The following is a 12,794-nucleotide window of genomic DNA, read 5'->3' on the forward strand; positions in this document are numbered from 1 at the left end:
TTCTATTACTAACAAAGACCCAACATCAAGACCGGATCAGATCCAGTCCCATCTTCCAGACAGGACTCAGTCTGATCTCATCTTAATCCACCATGAGCAGAGCACTTTGCAGCATTTAGCAAGTTACAGTGGCAAGGACAAACTTCCTTTAACAGGCAGAAACCTCCAGCAGGACCAGACTCATGTTAGACACACATCTGCTGAGACCGTGTTGGAGAGAGGGATAGAGGGAGATGAAGAGAGAGAGAGAGATGATAGTGGGGAGACTGATGGTAGTAGTTGTAGCAGCTGGAGTCTGGCACGTCCACAGCAGCAGAGATCCAGAGGAAGCTACGAGACAAGGGAGCTCAGGGACTCCAGAAAGGTCTAAGACAAGAGAGAAGAGAGGGAGACCAGAAGAAAGAAAAAGAGGAGAATAAATGGTGAAGGAATGACAGAAAGAAAGGAGAGGACAAGAAAAGGAGACATAAAGTTTGAAGAAACATGGAAAGAAGAAAGAAAAAGAAAGAAAGAAGGAAGAAAAGAGAAGTGAAGAAAGAAAGCAGACAGGAATGAAAGGAAAAGGGAATAAAAGAAAGGAAGAAAGAAAAGAGAAAATAAATGTGAAAATAATGAAAGAGGGACAGCAAGAAAGAAGGAATGAAAGGAAAAGGGAATGAAAGAGAGGAAGGAAGAAAGAAAGGATGAATAACAGACCCAAAAAAGGAATCTACATCAGAGATCCAGAGGAACCTACGAGACAAGGGAGCTCAGGGACTCCAGAAAGGTCTATGGTTAGTAACTTTAATGGGACAGGAAGAGTTAAAGTAAGAGACAGGCAGAGAGAGGAGAGAGAGGGAAAGACAGGATCCCAGTGTGTCAGTCTAAGCCTATAGCAGCATAACTAAGAGCTGGTCCAAGCCTGATCCAGCTCTAACTTTAAGCTTTATCAAAAAGGAAAGTTTGAAGCCTACTCTTAAAAGTAGAGAGGGTGTCTGCCTCCCGGACCCTGACTGGTAGATGATTCCTAAGGAGAAGGGCCTGATAACTGAAGGTTCTACCTCCCATACTACTTATAGAGACTTTAGGTACGAAGAGCAGGCCTGCATGTTGGGAGCGTAGTGGTCTAGAGGGGTAATGGGGCACTACGAGCTCTTTAAGAGACAAAGGTGTCTGATCTCTAAGAGCTATATAGGTCAGCAGAAGGATTTTAAATTCAGGTCTTGATTTTATGGGGGGGCTTAGTAGAGAAGCTAACACGGGAGAGATGTGCTCTATCTTCCTGAGTCTAGTCAGTACTTGAGCTGGACCAGCTGAAGAGTCTTTAGAGACTTATTAAAGCAGCCTGATGAAAGGGAATCACAGTGGTCTAACCTGGAGGACTAGTTCTTCTGCTCTGAGACCAGATGAGTCTGATCTTTGTGAAGGGGAAAAAAGGCTGACCTTGAAATGTGCTGAATGTGGGAGTCGAAGGACAAATCTTGATCCAACAGGACTCCCAGGATCCTCACAGAGGTCCTGGATGCCGGACTGATGCGGTCTAAGGTGGTTTTATTAGAGTCTCTCTGAGGGGTTTGATCACAATAACTTCAGACCTTTAAATCTTGAAGCCTCTGGTTTAGATCAGTGACAGAGTGAAGTTAGAATGATCAGACCTGTGAGCATCACTGAAACATCTCATTAACATGAACAGTCCACGAACTGAGTTAGCATGACGGTAGCATGTGGACACATCCTGACACGCGTGATGTCATCGTCTCAGAGTGATGATTGTTTCTTCAGGTAAACATCTGGAGCCTGTTTCCACCTGCGTGATGGCGTCACCCACAGCAGTCCTGGGAGTGTGGCGCCCTCTAGTGGCGGTAAGTGGCAGTGCAGTAATTATTAACTGATCTCGGAATCATAAACTTACATGTTGCTTTATATTTACATTTTAAAAAGAGTCTAACCCTCCTGTTATGTTTGTTCCTCTGGAACAGCAATAATGTTCCTGGGTCAATTTGACATGGGGCATATTTAATTATCCAAAAGTGTCAGAACCCCAAAAAATCCCCAAATTAACCTGTTTTAAATCTCATTATTAACTCCATTACTAACCATTTAAATCAACATTTGGTGCATTGGTGTTCTTTAATCCTCACAGATCATGCTTCAAAGAGGATAACTCACTCATTTTCCATTAAAATTCTTGTTAAAACTTTTTTTAATGTACACTGGAAAGACCTAAATATAAATACAATACTTTTACATGACATAGATTTTTTTTATATTTCATTTTTAATTTTGAATTATTATTTTTTTAATGAAGTGATGTTGATAAATTAACACCTACCACCTCCTCTGTCACATGCTGCCCAGTTTTGTGGCTGTTTTAGCTGGTTTGGAGGCTTTTATTGCCTAAAATGTGAAATGAACCACTGTGATAATATATCTTGATTTCACCTATTACACCAAGCAAAGACGTTTCATACCGAAAAAATACTTTTAACATTTTTAATTTTTTAACTTTAAAAAGGGTTAATTTGACCCACAACATAACCGGAGGGTTAATAAATCTTATTTTGAATTAAAGAATTAAATAAAAAACTAATGTGGGAGTAAAAACGTCATCTTAGAGGTGACATATCATGCAAAATGGACTTTTTAATGGTTCTTTTAACTGAAATATGTGTCCCTGTCTACAAACCCCCCGAGAATGAAAAGAATCCATTCTGCCCCTGTTCTGATTTCTCCACCTTTCTGTAAATGTGTGCTGAAACCAGCCGTTTCAGACTTCCGTGTTTTTGTTACGTAACAACAATATCCGGTCTGTAACAGGAAGTCAGAGCTCGGAGCTTGTTCAGCCCATAGACTGTATAAAATACAACTCAACCCCTCCTCCGTTTTTCATTCCCTGCACACATGTGTGCTAACAAGGAGCTTAGGAGGGAGGCATGCTAGTTGTAGGCTGTCTTAATAAACACAAAGGTCGCTTTGACTCCCCACGTCTGCAGATTTGAAGATCTAGTGGATGATTTTTATTTGTCATGGATAAGTGCTAGCGCTAGTTAGCATAGCCACATAGCTACATGTTCATAGCTGTAGCTGTAGCTGTGTACCAAGACACACGTCGACATACTAACAAATAAAACAACAAGAAACACTAAATCTGTGACCAATCCTTCAGAAAGGTCCTGCTGCAGGCGCCTCTCCTGTCAGGATCAGATTCAGAGGGTTGAAGTAACTTGATCTCTGAGCAGCCGTGTATATTCAGCCAACATGTAAACATTAGATCAACATGCTGGAGAGCCGAGACCACACCCACTTCCTGAGGGAGCGTGGTCAGAGGGAAAACAGACTGTTCTGAGGAGGACTGAAGAAGAGGGCTTTTCAGGCAGACCAAAATCTGATTTCAAAGTGTTTTTTTGAGCATAAACTTTAAAGACATGTTTTGGGGACCTCTTAGACCAATATATGTTGATGAAAAAAGCGTGATATGTCACCTTTAAAGGAAAGGAAAGGAAATGTTGTATTTGATAAATGAACATTAAACTGCTGAGGTCACAGATCTCAGGGAGAGTCAGGGATCAAAATAATCTGATGATGATGTTTTTATATTTCTGGGTCGGTCAGTCCCTCAGAGTCGTCCTCCATCACACGGCAGGTCAGGGTCTCCCTTTGTATTTCTGTAAGTGTTGAAGGTTTCAGGTCAAAGGTTGAATCGCTCTGATGATGTGTGTGTGTGTGTGTGTGTGTTTATCTCAGTGAGCAGAGGATAAACACACTCCAGCCGGTTGTTACTTTTGCACATATTTATTGTAAATGCACTAAAATAAAAATCCTCATGTAAAGAGAAGACGTGTTAATGTTCAGACTGAGACACATTCAGAGACATAAGTTAGAGAAGCTCGTACGTGTGACATGCAATAAATAAAGCTGTTTACAGTCTGAGCTAACGGACGTGAGCTTCATCAGCCGACAGCAGAGCAACAGCAGTGTGAACCACAGCGCCTCGTTTCAAAGCACACCAGCTAAAGAAGACAGTGGACCATCAATTGGTAATACAAAAATAGAACCAGGAAGCATATCATAGTTAAAAAAACAGACAAACACTACGTGTACTTCTTTTTGTTTCCTTCCACCTTGAAAAGCAGCGCCAGCCGTTGATTCTTTGTGTTTTCTCCTTTGTGACAGAAATAAACCTCTGCAGGACGGCCTCCGCCGCTCAGACTGACAGGGCATGCAGCGAGCTGGAAGTTCTGAACGAGACCGAGATCTTTACAAAATGTAAGAATGTAAGAAAGAGGAGCCACTCAAGAGGCCCCGGGAACAGATCAGAGCCCTGAGGACCAAAGGATACTGCATGGAAGTAGAAGAAGAAGAAGAAGAAGGAGAAGAAAAAGAAGAAGTAGGGAGAAGAAGAAGAAGAAGAAGAAGAAGAAGAAGAAGGAGGAGAAGGACAAGGAGAAGAAGAAGAAGGAGTAGAAGGACAAGAAGAAGAAGAAGAAGAAGAAGAAGGAGGAGGAGAAGGACAAGAAGAAGAAGAAGAAGAAGAAGGAGGAGGAGAAGGACAAGAAGAAGAAGAAGAAGGAGGAGAAGGACAAGAAGAAGAAGAAGGAGGAGGAGAAGGACAAGAAGAAGAAGAAGGAGGAGGAGAAGGACAAGAAGAAGAAGAAGGAGGAGGAGAAAGACAAGAAGATGAAGAAGAAGGGGAGAAGGAAAAGAAGATTAAGAAGGAGAAGAAGAAGAAGTAGAAAAAGGAGAAGGAGGAGGAGAAAGACAAGAAGATGAAGAAGAAGAAGAAGAAGAAGAAGAAGGAGGAGGAGAAGAAGAAGAAGAAGAAGAAGGAGGAGAAGGACAAGAAGAAGAAGGAGGAGAAGGACAAGAAGAAGAAGAAGAAGGAGGAGGAGGAGAAAGACAAGAAGATGAAGAAGAAGAAGAAGGGGAGAAGGAAAAGAAGATTAAGAAGGAGAAGAAGAAGAAGTAGAAAAAGGAGAAGGAGGAGGAGAAAGACAAGAAGATGAAGAAGAAGAAGAAGAAGAAGAAGAAGAAGGAAAAGAAGATTAAGAAGAAGGAGAAGAAGAAGAAGTAGAAAAAGGAGAAGAAGAAGAAGAAGAAGGAGGAGGAGTGTGTTAGCATCAGGTGGGTCTCCAATCACCTGAGCCAGCTGTTCACAGGTCAGCTGATCTAAGCTGTGCTGCTTGATTCAATCTGCAGACCTGTTTATAAAAGTGAGACGGGGTTATGAGGTCAGATTAGATCAGATGATAAATCTGGTCTGCTTCCATTACAGTAAAAACTTTAGAGCCGGACTTGGATCCAAAGATGAGGCTGAGCCAGCTGAGGGCCGGAGCTGAAGTCAGGTCTGATTTAAAGACTGAATCCTGACAAGGACGCCAGATTAGGTAAACACTGAGATTAGGAAGGACTGTGAGTTCGCCTCACGCTTCAGTGGATTTTGGCGCTCCCTGTGGACACAGTGTGCAGCTCCGTGTGGAGCTCTGGAGTTTCTCTGGATTACGATGACCCTGTCCAGTTTCATCTGGATCACTTAATCCAGATGAAACCTCGTTAACAGCCGGCCGGGGGGGGGTTGAGGGATTATCTGAGCATGTCTGTGGTTCCTCGGGCTTCCTGTCCCCTAATGAAACCACTGGAGTTCAAGAGTCATCACAGTCTTCATTGTACTCTGTAGAAATGAGCGTAGCTTTGTAAACATGTGGATTATTTAACAAACACAAATATTTACACGTACAAAATGAGCGGCGAGTCTACGGATGATCGGTTCGTTCAGAACCCCCTAAAGAAGCCTTCGGCCACCAGCGCCTCTTTAAACGTCACCGTCAGAGAGTCGATCGTCACTTTAGTCACTATCACCTTCCCAGGGTGCTCAGCTGTGGGGGGAGGAGTCTGACCTTTGGGTTTGGTGGGAGGAGTCTTATCCTGGAGTCTGGTTGGAGGACTCTGATCTTGGAGTGTGATGGGAGGACTCTGATCTTGGAGTGTGATGGGAGGACTCTGATCTTGGAGTGTGGTGGGAGGAGTCTGACCTCCCGGGGTCATGAGGCTGTTGCAGTCGTCTCTATCCTCCGCCCTCCTCTCCTCGGCTGTCATCTGGCTCCTCCCCTGAACGCTGGTCATCTCTGAGGTCGTGTCGTTGAAGCTCTCTAATGTGGGACACTCTGACTCTGACTGCACCACCTCCTCTTCTCCGCCCCAGAAGGACCCGTCACTGGGGTCATCAAGGTCTCCCGGTCCGGCCTCGGACTCTGAGGTGCCGTCCTTTGATTTGTCACACATGAATGTTTGGTTCTGTCTCGTTTCTGATTGGTCGGTCCACGTCTCAGTGCCTGCATCGGTCAGACTGTCCTCCCTCTCCTCCATCACCTCCATCACCTCCATCCCCTCCATCTCTAGGTCCTGTCGCTCCAGCAGGGGTGGCGAGCTGCACTCTGACTGACCTGGAAGAGACAGAGGTTGAAGGGTCAAAGATCACGACTAGGTGAACATGTAAATCATTAAAACATCTGAGGGGAACTTCTGTTTTCTGTTCATTTTGGCGTCCTCTGTGGAAACATCAGTGCAGTGCAGAGTGCGGTGCAGAGTGCAGTGCAGAGTGCAGTGCAGAGTGCAGTGCAGAGTACGGTGCAGAGTGGTGCAGAGTGTTTTGTAGTGTGCGGTGCAGAGTGCGGTGCAGAGAGTTTCCTGCAGAGTGTGGTGCAGAGTGCGCTGCAGAGTGCGGTGCAGAGTGCGATGCAGAGTGCGGTGCACAATGTGGTGTACAGTGTGGAAACATCAATGCGCTGCAGAGTGCGGTGCAGAGTGCAGTGCAGAGTGTGGTGCAGAGTGCGGTGCAGAGTGGTGCAGAGTGTTTTGTAGTGTGCGGTGCAGAGTGCGGTGCAGAGAGTTTTCTGAAGTGTGCAGTGCAGAGTGCGGTGCAGAGTGCTGTGCAGAGTGCGGTGCAGTGTGCGGTGCAAAGTGCGGTGCAGAGTGCGGCGCAGAGTACGGTGCAGGGTGCGGTGCAGTGTGCGGTGCAGAGTGCGGTGCAGAGTGCGGTGCAGAGTGCGGGCCAGAGTGTGGGCCAGAGTGCGGTGCAGAGTGCAGTGCAGAGTACGGTGCAGAGTGCGGTGCAGAGTGCGGTGCAGAGTGCGGTGCAGAGTGCGGTGCAGAGTGCGGTGCAGAGTATGCGGTGCAGAGTGCGGTGCAGACTGTGGTGCAGAGTACGGTGCAGAGTGCGGTGCAGAGTGCGGTGCAGAGTGCGGTGCAGAGTGCGGTGCAGAGTGCGGTGCAGAGTGTGGTGTAGGGTGCGGTGCAGAGTGCGGTGCAGAGTACGGTGCAGAGTGTTGATGTCGGGAGTATCAGTATCATGGAGAATGATGTAGTTAACTCTGTGTGGTCACTGAGACCGCTCACAGATCTGTCCCTCCTCACACCGACCGTATAAACTGTCCTCCGGTCTCTCCTCTGTGGTGCTCTCGCACTCTTGCTTCTCCTCTTCACTGGTCACACCCCACTCCTCCTCCATGGTCTCCTCCTTCTTCCTCAGTGGACGGATGGATTTGTGTAGCAGTCCCTCCGGTCCCCTCTTGGACGTCCTCTGCCTGCTCTTCCTCCAGGCGGGCCGATGGTACAGACGGCCTCGCTCGCCCTGATCCACGTCTGTGCTCATGGAGCGAGTGAGGGAGAGGCGCATTCGTGGGGGGGGCTTCATCGTGACTTTGTGAGCGCTGCGGAGGTCCATGGCAAAGACGTTCTGGAAGAGGTCAAAGGTCAACAGAAGCATTATATTTAGTCATAGAACCATGCTGTGTTTGCAGCTATAGTTCTGTTTGATTTACTTTGAAGCAGTGAAATGAGTGAAAACCATAAATAACAAATATTACTCTGTAATAACCTCTCAGTGGACAGATGCAGTACCTCCAAAGGCCACCAGGGGGCCGACACTGATAATTAAAGGACTTTAATTTTTCAGATGTCAACAAATCAGATCAAAGACCCAAAGGATGTTCACTAACTCACCTTGTGTTAAAGCAGTGTTCACTAACTCACCTTGTGTTAAAGGATGTTCACTAACTCACCTCGTGTTAAAGCAGTGTTCACTAACTCACCTTGTGTTAAAAGATGTTCACTAACTCACCTTGTGTTAAAAGATGTTCACTAACTCACCTTGTGTTTAAGCAGTGTTCACTAACTCACCTTGTGTTAAAAGATGTTCACTAACTCACCTTGTGTTTAAGCAGTGTTCACTAACTCACCTCGTGTTAAAGGATGTTCACTAACTCACCTCGTGTTAAAGGATGTTCACTAACTCACCTTGTGTTAAAGCAGTGTTCACTAACTCACCTTGTGTTAAAGCAGTGTTCACTAACTCACCTCGTGTTAAGCAGTGTTCACTGACTCACCTCTTGTTAAAGCAGTGTTCACTAACTCACCTCTTGTTAAAGCAGTGTTCACTAACTCACCTCGTGTTAAAGGATGTTCACTAACTCACCTCGTGTTAAAGGATGTTCACTAACTCACCTCGTGTTAAAGCAGTGTTCACTAACTCACCTTGTGTTAAAGCAGTGTTCACTAACTCACCTCGTGTTAAAGCAGTGTTCACTAACTCACCTCGTGTTAAAGCAGTGTTCACTAACTCACCTCGTGTTAAAGGATGTTCACTAACTCACCTCGTGTTAAAGGATGTTCACTAACTCACCTCGTGTTAAGCAGTGTTCACTAACTCACCTCGTGTTAAAGCAGTGTTCACTAACTCACCTTGTGTTAAGCAGTGTTCACTAACTCACCTTGTGTTAAAGCAGTGTTCACTAACTCACCTCGTGTTAAAGCAGTGTTCACTAACTCACCTCGTGTTAAAGGATGTTCACTAACTCACCTCGTGTTAAAGGATGTTCACTGACTCACCTTGTGTTAAAGCAGTGTTCACTAACTCACCTTGTGTTAAAGGATGTTCACTAACTCACCTTGTGTTAAAGGATGTTCACTAACTTACCTTGTGTTAAAGGATGTTCACTAACTCACCTTGTGTTAAAGCAGTGTTCACTAACTCACCTTGTGTTAAAGCAGTGTTCACTAACTCACCTCGTGTTAAGCAGTGTTCACTAACTCACCTTGTGTTAAAGCAGTGTTCACTAACTCACCTTGTGTTAAAGCAGTGTTCACTAACTCACCTCGTGTTAAAGGATGTTCACTAACTCACCTTGTGTTAAAGCAGTGTTCACTAACTCACCTTGTGTTAAAGCAGTGTTCACTAACTCACCTCGTGTTAAGCAGTGTTCACTAACTCACCTTGTGTTAAAGCAGTGTTCACTAACTCACCTTGTGTTAAAGCAGTGTTCACTAACTCACCTCGTGTTAAAGGATGTTCACTAACTTACCTTGTGTTAAAGCAGTGTTCACTAACTCACCTTGTGTTAAAGGATGTTCACTAACTCACCTCTTGTTAAAGGATGTTCACTAACTCACCTTGTGTTAAAGCAGTGTTGACTAACTCACCTTGTGTTAAGCAGTGTTCACTGACTCACCTCGTGTTAAAGGATGTTCACTAACTTTCTTTGGATCCTGTTTGTTTGAATCCTCTCTGCTCTTCACTTTAAACTGAACGTGTTCTCTCTGATTTTTGTTTCTGAAACGTCTTTAGACTTTGTCTCTGGGCAGAGAGCAGCCCACACCAACAGACTCCATCAGAGGTTTCATCTCTGCATGCAGAAATGTGATTCCACCCTCAGAGATGCATACATTTAATCTGATCTCTCCGCAGAGAGACTTAGAGCCATCCCTGAGCTCTCCTGAGTCTAACCATCGATACACCGGGATCTCAGTGAGTCCTCCTCATGAAACTCAGAGGAGGAGCGCTGCTGTGCTGGACCTTTAAATACAGTCTGTTGGTCTGAAGCTGTAAACAGTTACAAACAGGGTCAGGTTCAAAGAGAGGAAGAGGTCTTTACCCTCAGGACCAGCCTCCGGGGTCTGAGACCTTTCCTACGGTAGGCCAGAGCTCTGATCTTCTCCTGACTGAGAGAGAGGAGGGCGAGAGAGGAGGGAAGAGGGGGAGAGAGGAGGGAAAGATAGGAGGGCGAGAGAGAGGAGGGGGAGAGAGGAGGGTGAGAGAGAGGAGGGCGAGAGAGGAGGGGGAGAGAGGAGGGCAAGAGAGGAGGGAGAGAGAGGAGGGCGAGAGAGGAGGGCAAGAGAGGAGGGCAAGAGAGGAGGGAAGAGGGGGAGAGAGGAGGGAAAGATAGGAGGGCGAGAGAGAGGAGGGGGAGAGAGGAGGGTGAGAGAGAGGAGGGCGAGAGAGGAGGGGGAGAGAGGAGGGCAAGAGAGGAGTGAAGAGGGGGAGAGAGGAGGGCAAGAGAGGAGGGCGAGAGAGGAGGGGGAGAGAGGAGGGCAAGAGAGGAGGGAAGAGGGGGAGAGAGGAGGGAAAGAGAGGAGGGAGAGAGAGGAGGGGGAGAGAGGAGGGCAAGAGAGGAGAGAGGAGAGAGGGAGGGGGAGAGAGGACAGTGGGAGAGGAGGGCGAGAGGAGAGCGGGAGAGAGGATGGAGATGACAAAGAGAGACAGACTGTGAGCGAGGGAACAGAAGAAAAACAAAGTAAAGTGCTCAGCAAGCAGATCACAAGCTTATTACTCACTGCTCTTCAAAGGCCAGGACCAGGCGCGGGTCCAGAATGTTGTCCTCTGGTTCCCAAGTACTGTACCTGGCAACACACACACACACACACACATTAATATAGTTCTATCTATCTATCTATCTATCTATCTATCTATCTATCTATCTATCTATCTATCTATCTATCTATCTATCTCTATCTCCCCTCCCTCCCTCGGTCTGTGTGGACCTGGTCCGGGTTCAGAGTCTTTATTGGGAGGATGAGGTCACAGGATGATGACTCAAGTCTTACTCACTTTGGGGACCATCCCTGCCACTTCAGGAGATACTCCACGTTACCCTGAGGAGAGAGAGAGGGAGGGAGGGGGAGAGAAGGGGAGGGGTTAGAGGGAGGTGGACTCTCTGATCCACCTGACCTGTAAACCAGCTCCGGTGTGATCCACTGTGCGCTGCTGCGAGCGCGCGAGAGAAAAGGACTGTCCCTTTAAGGGAGGGGGGGGTCACGCTCCTTTCAAACGGTGTTTTTCTCCGGGATGACGTCAATGACAGGGCGGCCTCCCTCGCGCTGCGGTGACGTGACGTGACCGCACATGGCTCCACGCGCACGGGACCTCTGTGGATCATCACACCTGGCGCGGACAGGTGAGGCCACGCGCACATGTAAACAACGAGGTGTTACGCAACGTTCCAGCCTCACAAACATCCCGCGTGACTCATGAGTTTGTCTCGAGCTCTTTAACTTTGAGATCAGCTGTTCTTTTTTACTGTCCGGATCTGACGTCATCTCTCACTTTATTATAAACAGTCCGCACGTGCTGCGTCACAGCGCCGGTCACCGTGGATCCACCGGGTCCGTTACGCAGCACAAACCGCTGCGCAGCTTTTCACTTAAATCAAGTGCGTAGCTGCCACACGCGCGGACCGTACAGCCGCTTCCAGGATCCCCCCCCCCCCCCCCCCCCTCTCTCTCTCTCTCTCTCTCTCTCTCTCTCTCTCTCTCTCCCTCCCTCCCTCCCTCCCTCCTCTCTCCCCCCCCCCCCCCCCCCCCCCTTTTTACTACAGCTGCGTAGGCTCCTCCAAAACACGGCCATGCCTCCCTCTGCTCCACCGCGGTGCGGGACGAGTCTCCGGCAGAGGAACAAAGTTGAAGTCCAGCACAGAGAGACAGGAACATCAGTGAGACAGGAACATCAGTGAGACAGGAACATCAGTGAGACAGGAACATCAGAGGGACAGGAACATCAGTGAGACAGAGGACAGGAACACAAGTGAGAAAGCAACATCAGAGACAGAAGACAGGAACATCAGAGAGACAGGAACATCAGAGGGACAGAGGACAGGAACAAAAGTGAGACAAGAACATCAGTGAGACAGAAACCTGTGCGGGTCTGCGCGTGGACAGGTGAACATGCGTGGCCCTACTTTGTGTTGCGCATGAGGACAAAGTGTGACGGAGCAGCGCGCGCTCTCTCAGCTGAGATAAGTTGTAAACAGCTGATCGTCCTTTACCTTCCTCACTCTCTTCTTGGTGATGGACTCCACCGCGAAGACCTGGTCCCCGATAGATGACAGCTCCATCTCCGCGCTGCTCCACGCGCTCCAAACTGAGCTCAAAGTGACTGCGTGTTCCCGAGGAAGAGGGGGAAGAGGAGGAAGAGGAGGAATAAAAACAGTTGAAGAGGAGGAGAAGCTCTCTGAGGGTCGCTGTGGAGGCTCGCTCCCGATGTGGACTCTTGTTTGGAGCTCTGAGACTCTGTGTTCCCCCCCTTCTCTAAAGTCCTGCTCCTGCCTCCCTCACTTTTTAAAATCTGCGACACATCAACACAGGACGCACCGCGCGGAGCCGGGCGCGCCCCCTTTCCATTGCGTAGGGCCGAGCCCCCAGTGTGCGTGCCCGCGCTCACGGGGCCGCGCACGCAAATTAGAGCAGAGTGCAGGAGAGGGACAGAGGAGGAGGGAGGCGGTCACAACAACAAGGTTATTTATGAGACTGAAGTTCAGGAGAACAGAAGAAAAACACCATCAGGAACAGAAACAACCACATGTGATCATAGCACACTATAAGAACTCTTCAGAGGACTCTGAGGACTCTGAGGACTCTGAGGTCTCCATCACATCCAGAAATAATCACCTTCATGATTCAACATGAAGAAGCACAGCTGCCCCCTCGCTCAGCTGACACCTCCGTCCCCACTCTGAGAATGTCTTTATCTACACACCTGGAGAGGGTTA

At 47.7% G+C, this 12,794-nt stretch overlaps 1 protein-coding gene across 1 annotated transcript; it reads right to left on the reverse strand.

The window, feature by feature from the left end:
* Nucleotides 1-4,993: 4,993 nt before the first annotated feature.
* cbx7a (chromobox homolog 7a) lies at nt 4,994-12,423 on the reverse strand. The gene is made up of 6 exons (XM_034711621.1): nt 12,072-12,423; nt 10,859-10,902; nt 10,585-10,650; nt 9,906-9,972; nt 7,396-7,711; nt 4,994-6,419 (listed from the first exon to the last, which is right to left on the reverse strand). The coding sequence occupies exons 1-6, from the start codon at nt 12,138-12,140 to the stop codon at nt 5,749-5,751; spliced, it is 1,233 nt and encodes a 410-aa protein (XP_034567512.1). The 5' UTR covers nt 12,141-12,423; the 3' UTR covers nt 4,994-5,748.
* Nucleotides 12,424-12,794: the final 371 nt, after the last annotated feature.

This window comes from Notolabrus celidotus, chromosome 20 (assembly GCF_009762535.1).
Source record: "Notolabrus celidotus isolate fNotCel1 chromosome 20, fNotCel1.pri, whole genome shotgun sequence".
In the NCBI taxonomy this organism is placed as follows: domain Eukaryota; kingdom Metazoa; phylum Chordata; class Actinopteri; order Labriformes; family Labridae; genus Notolabrus; species Notolabrus celidotus.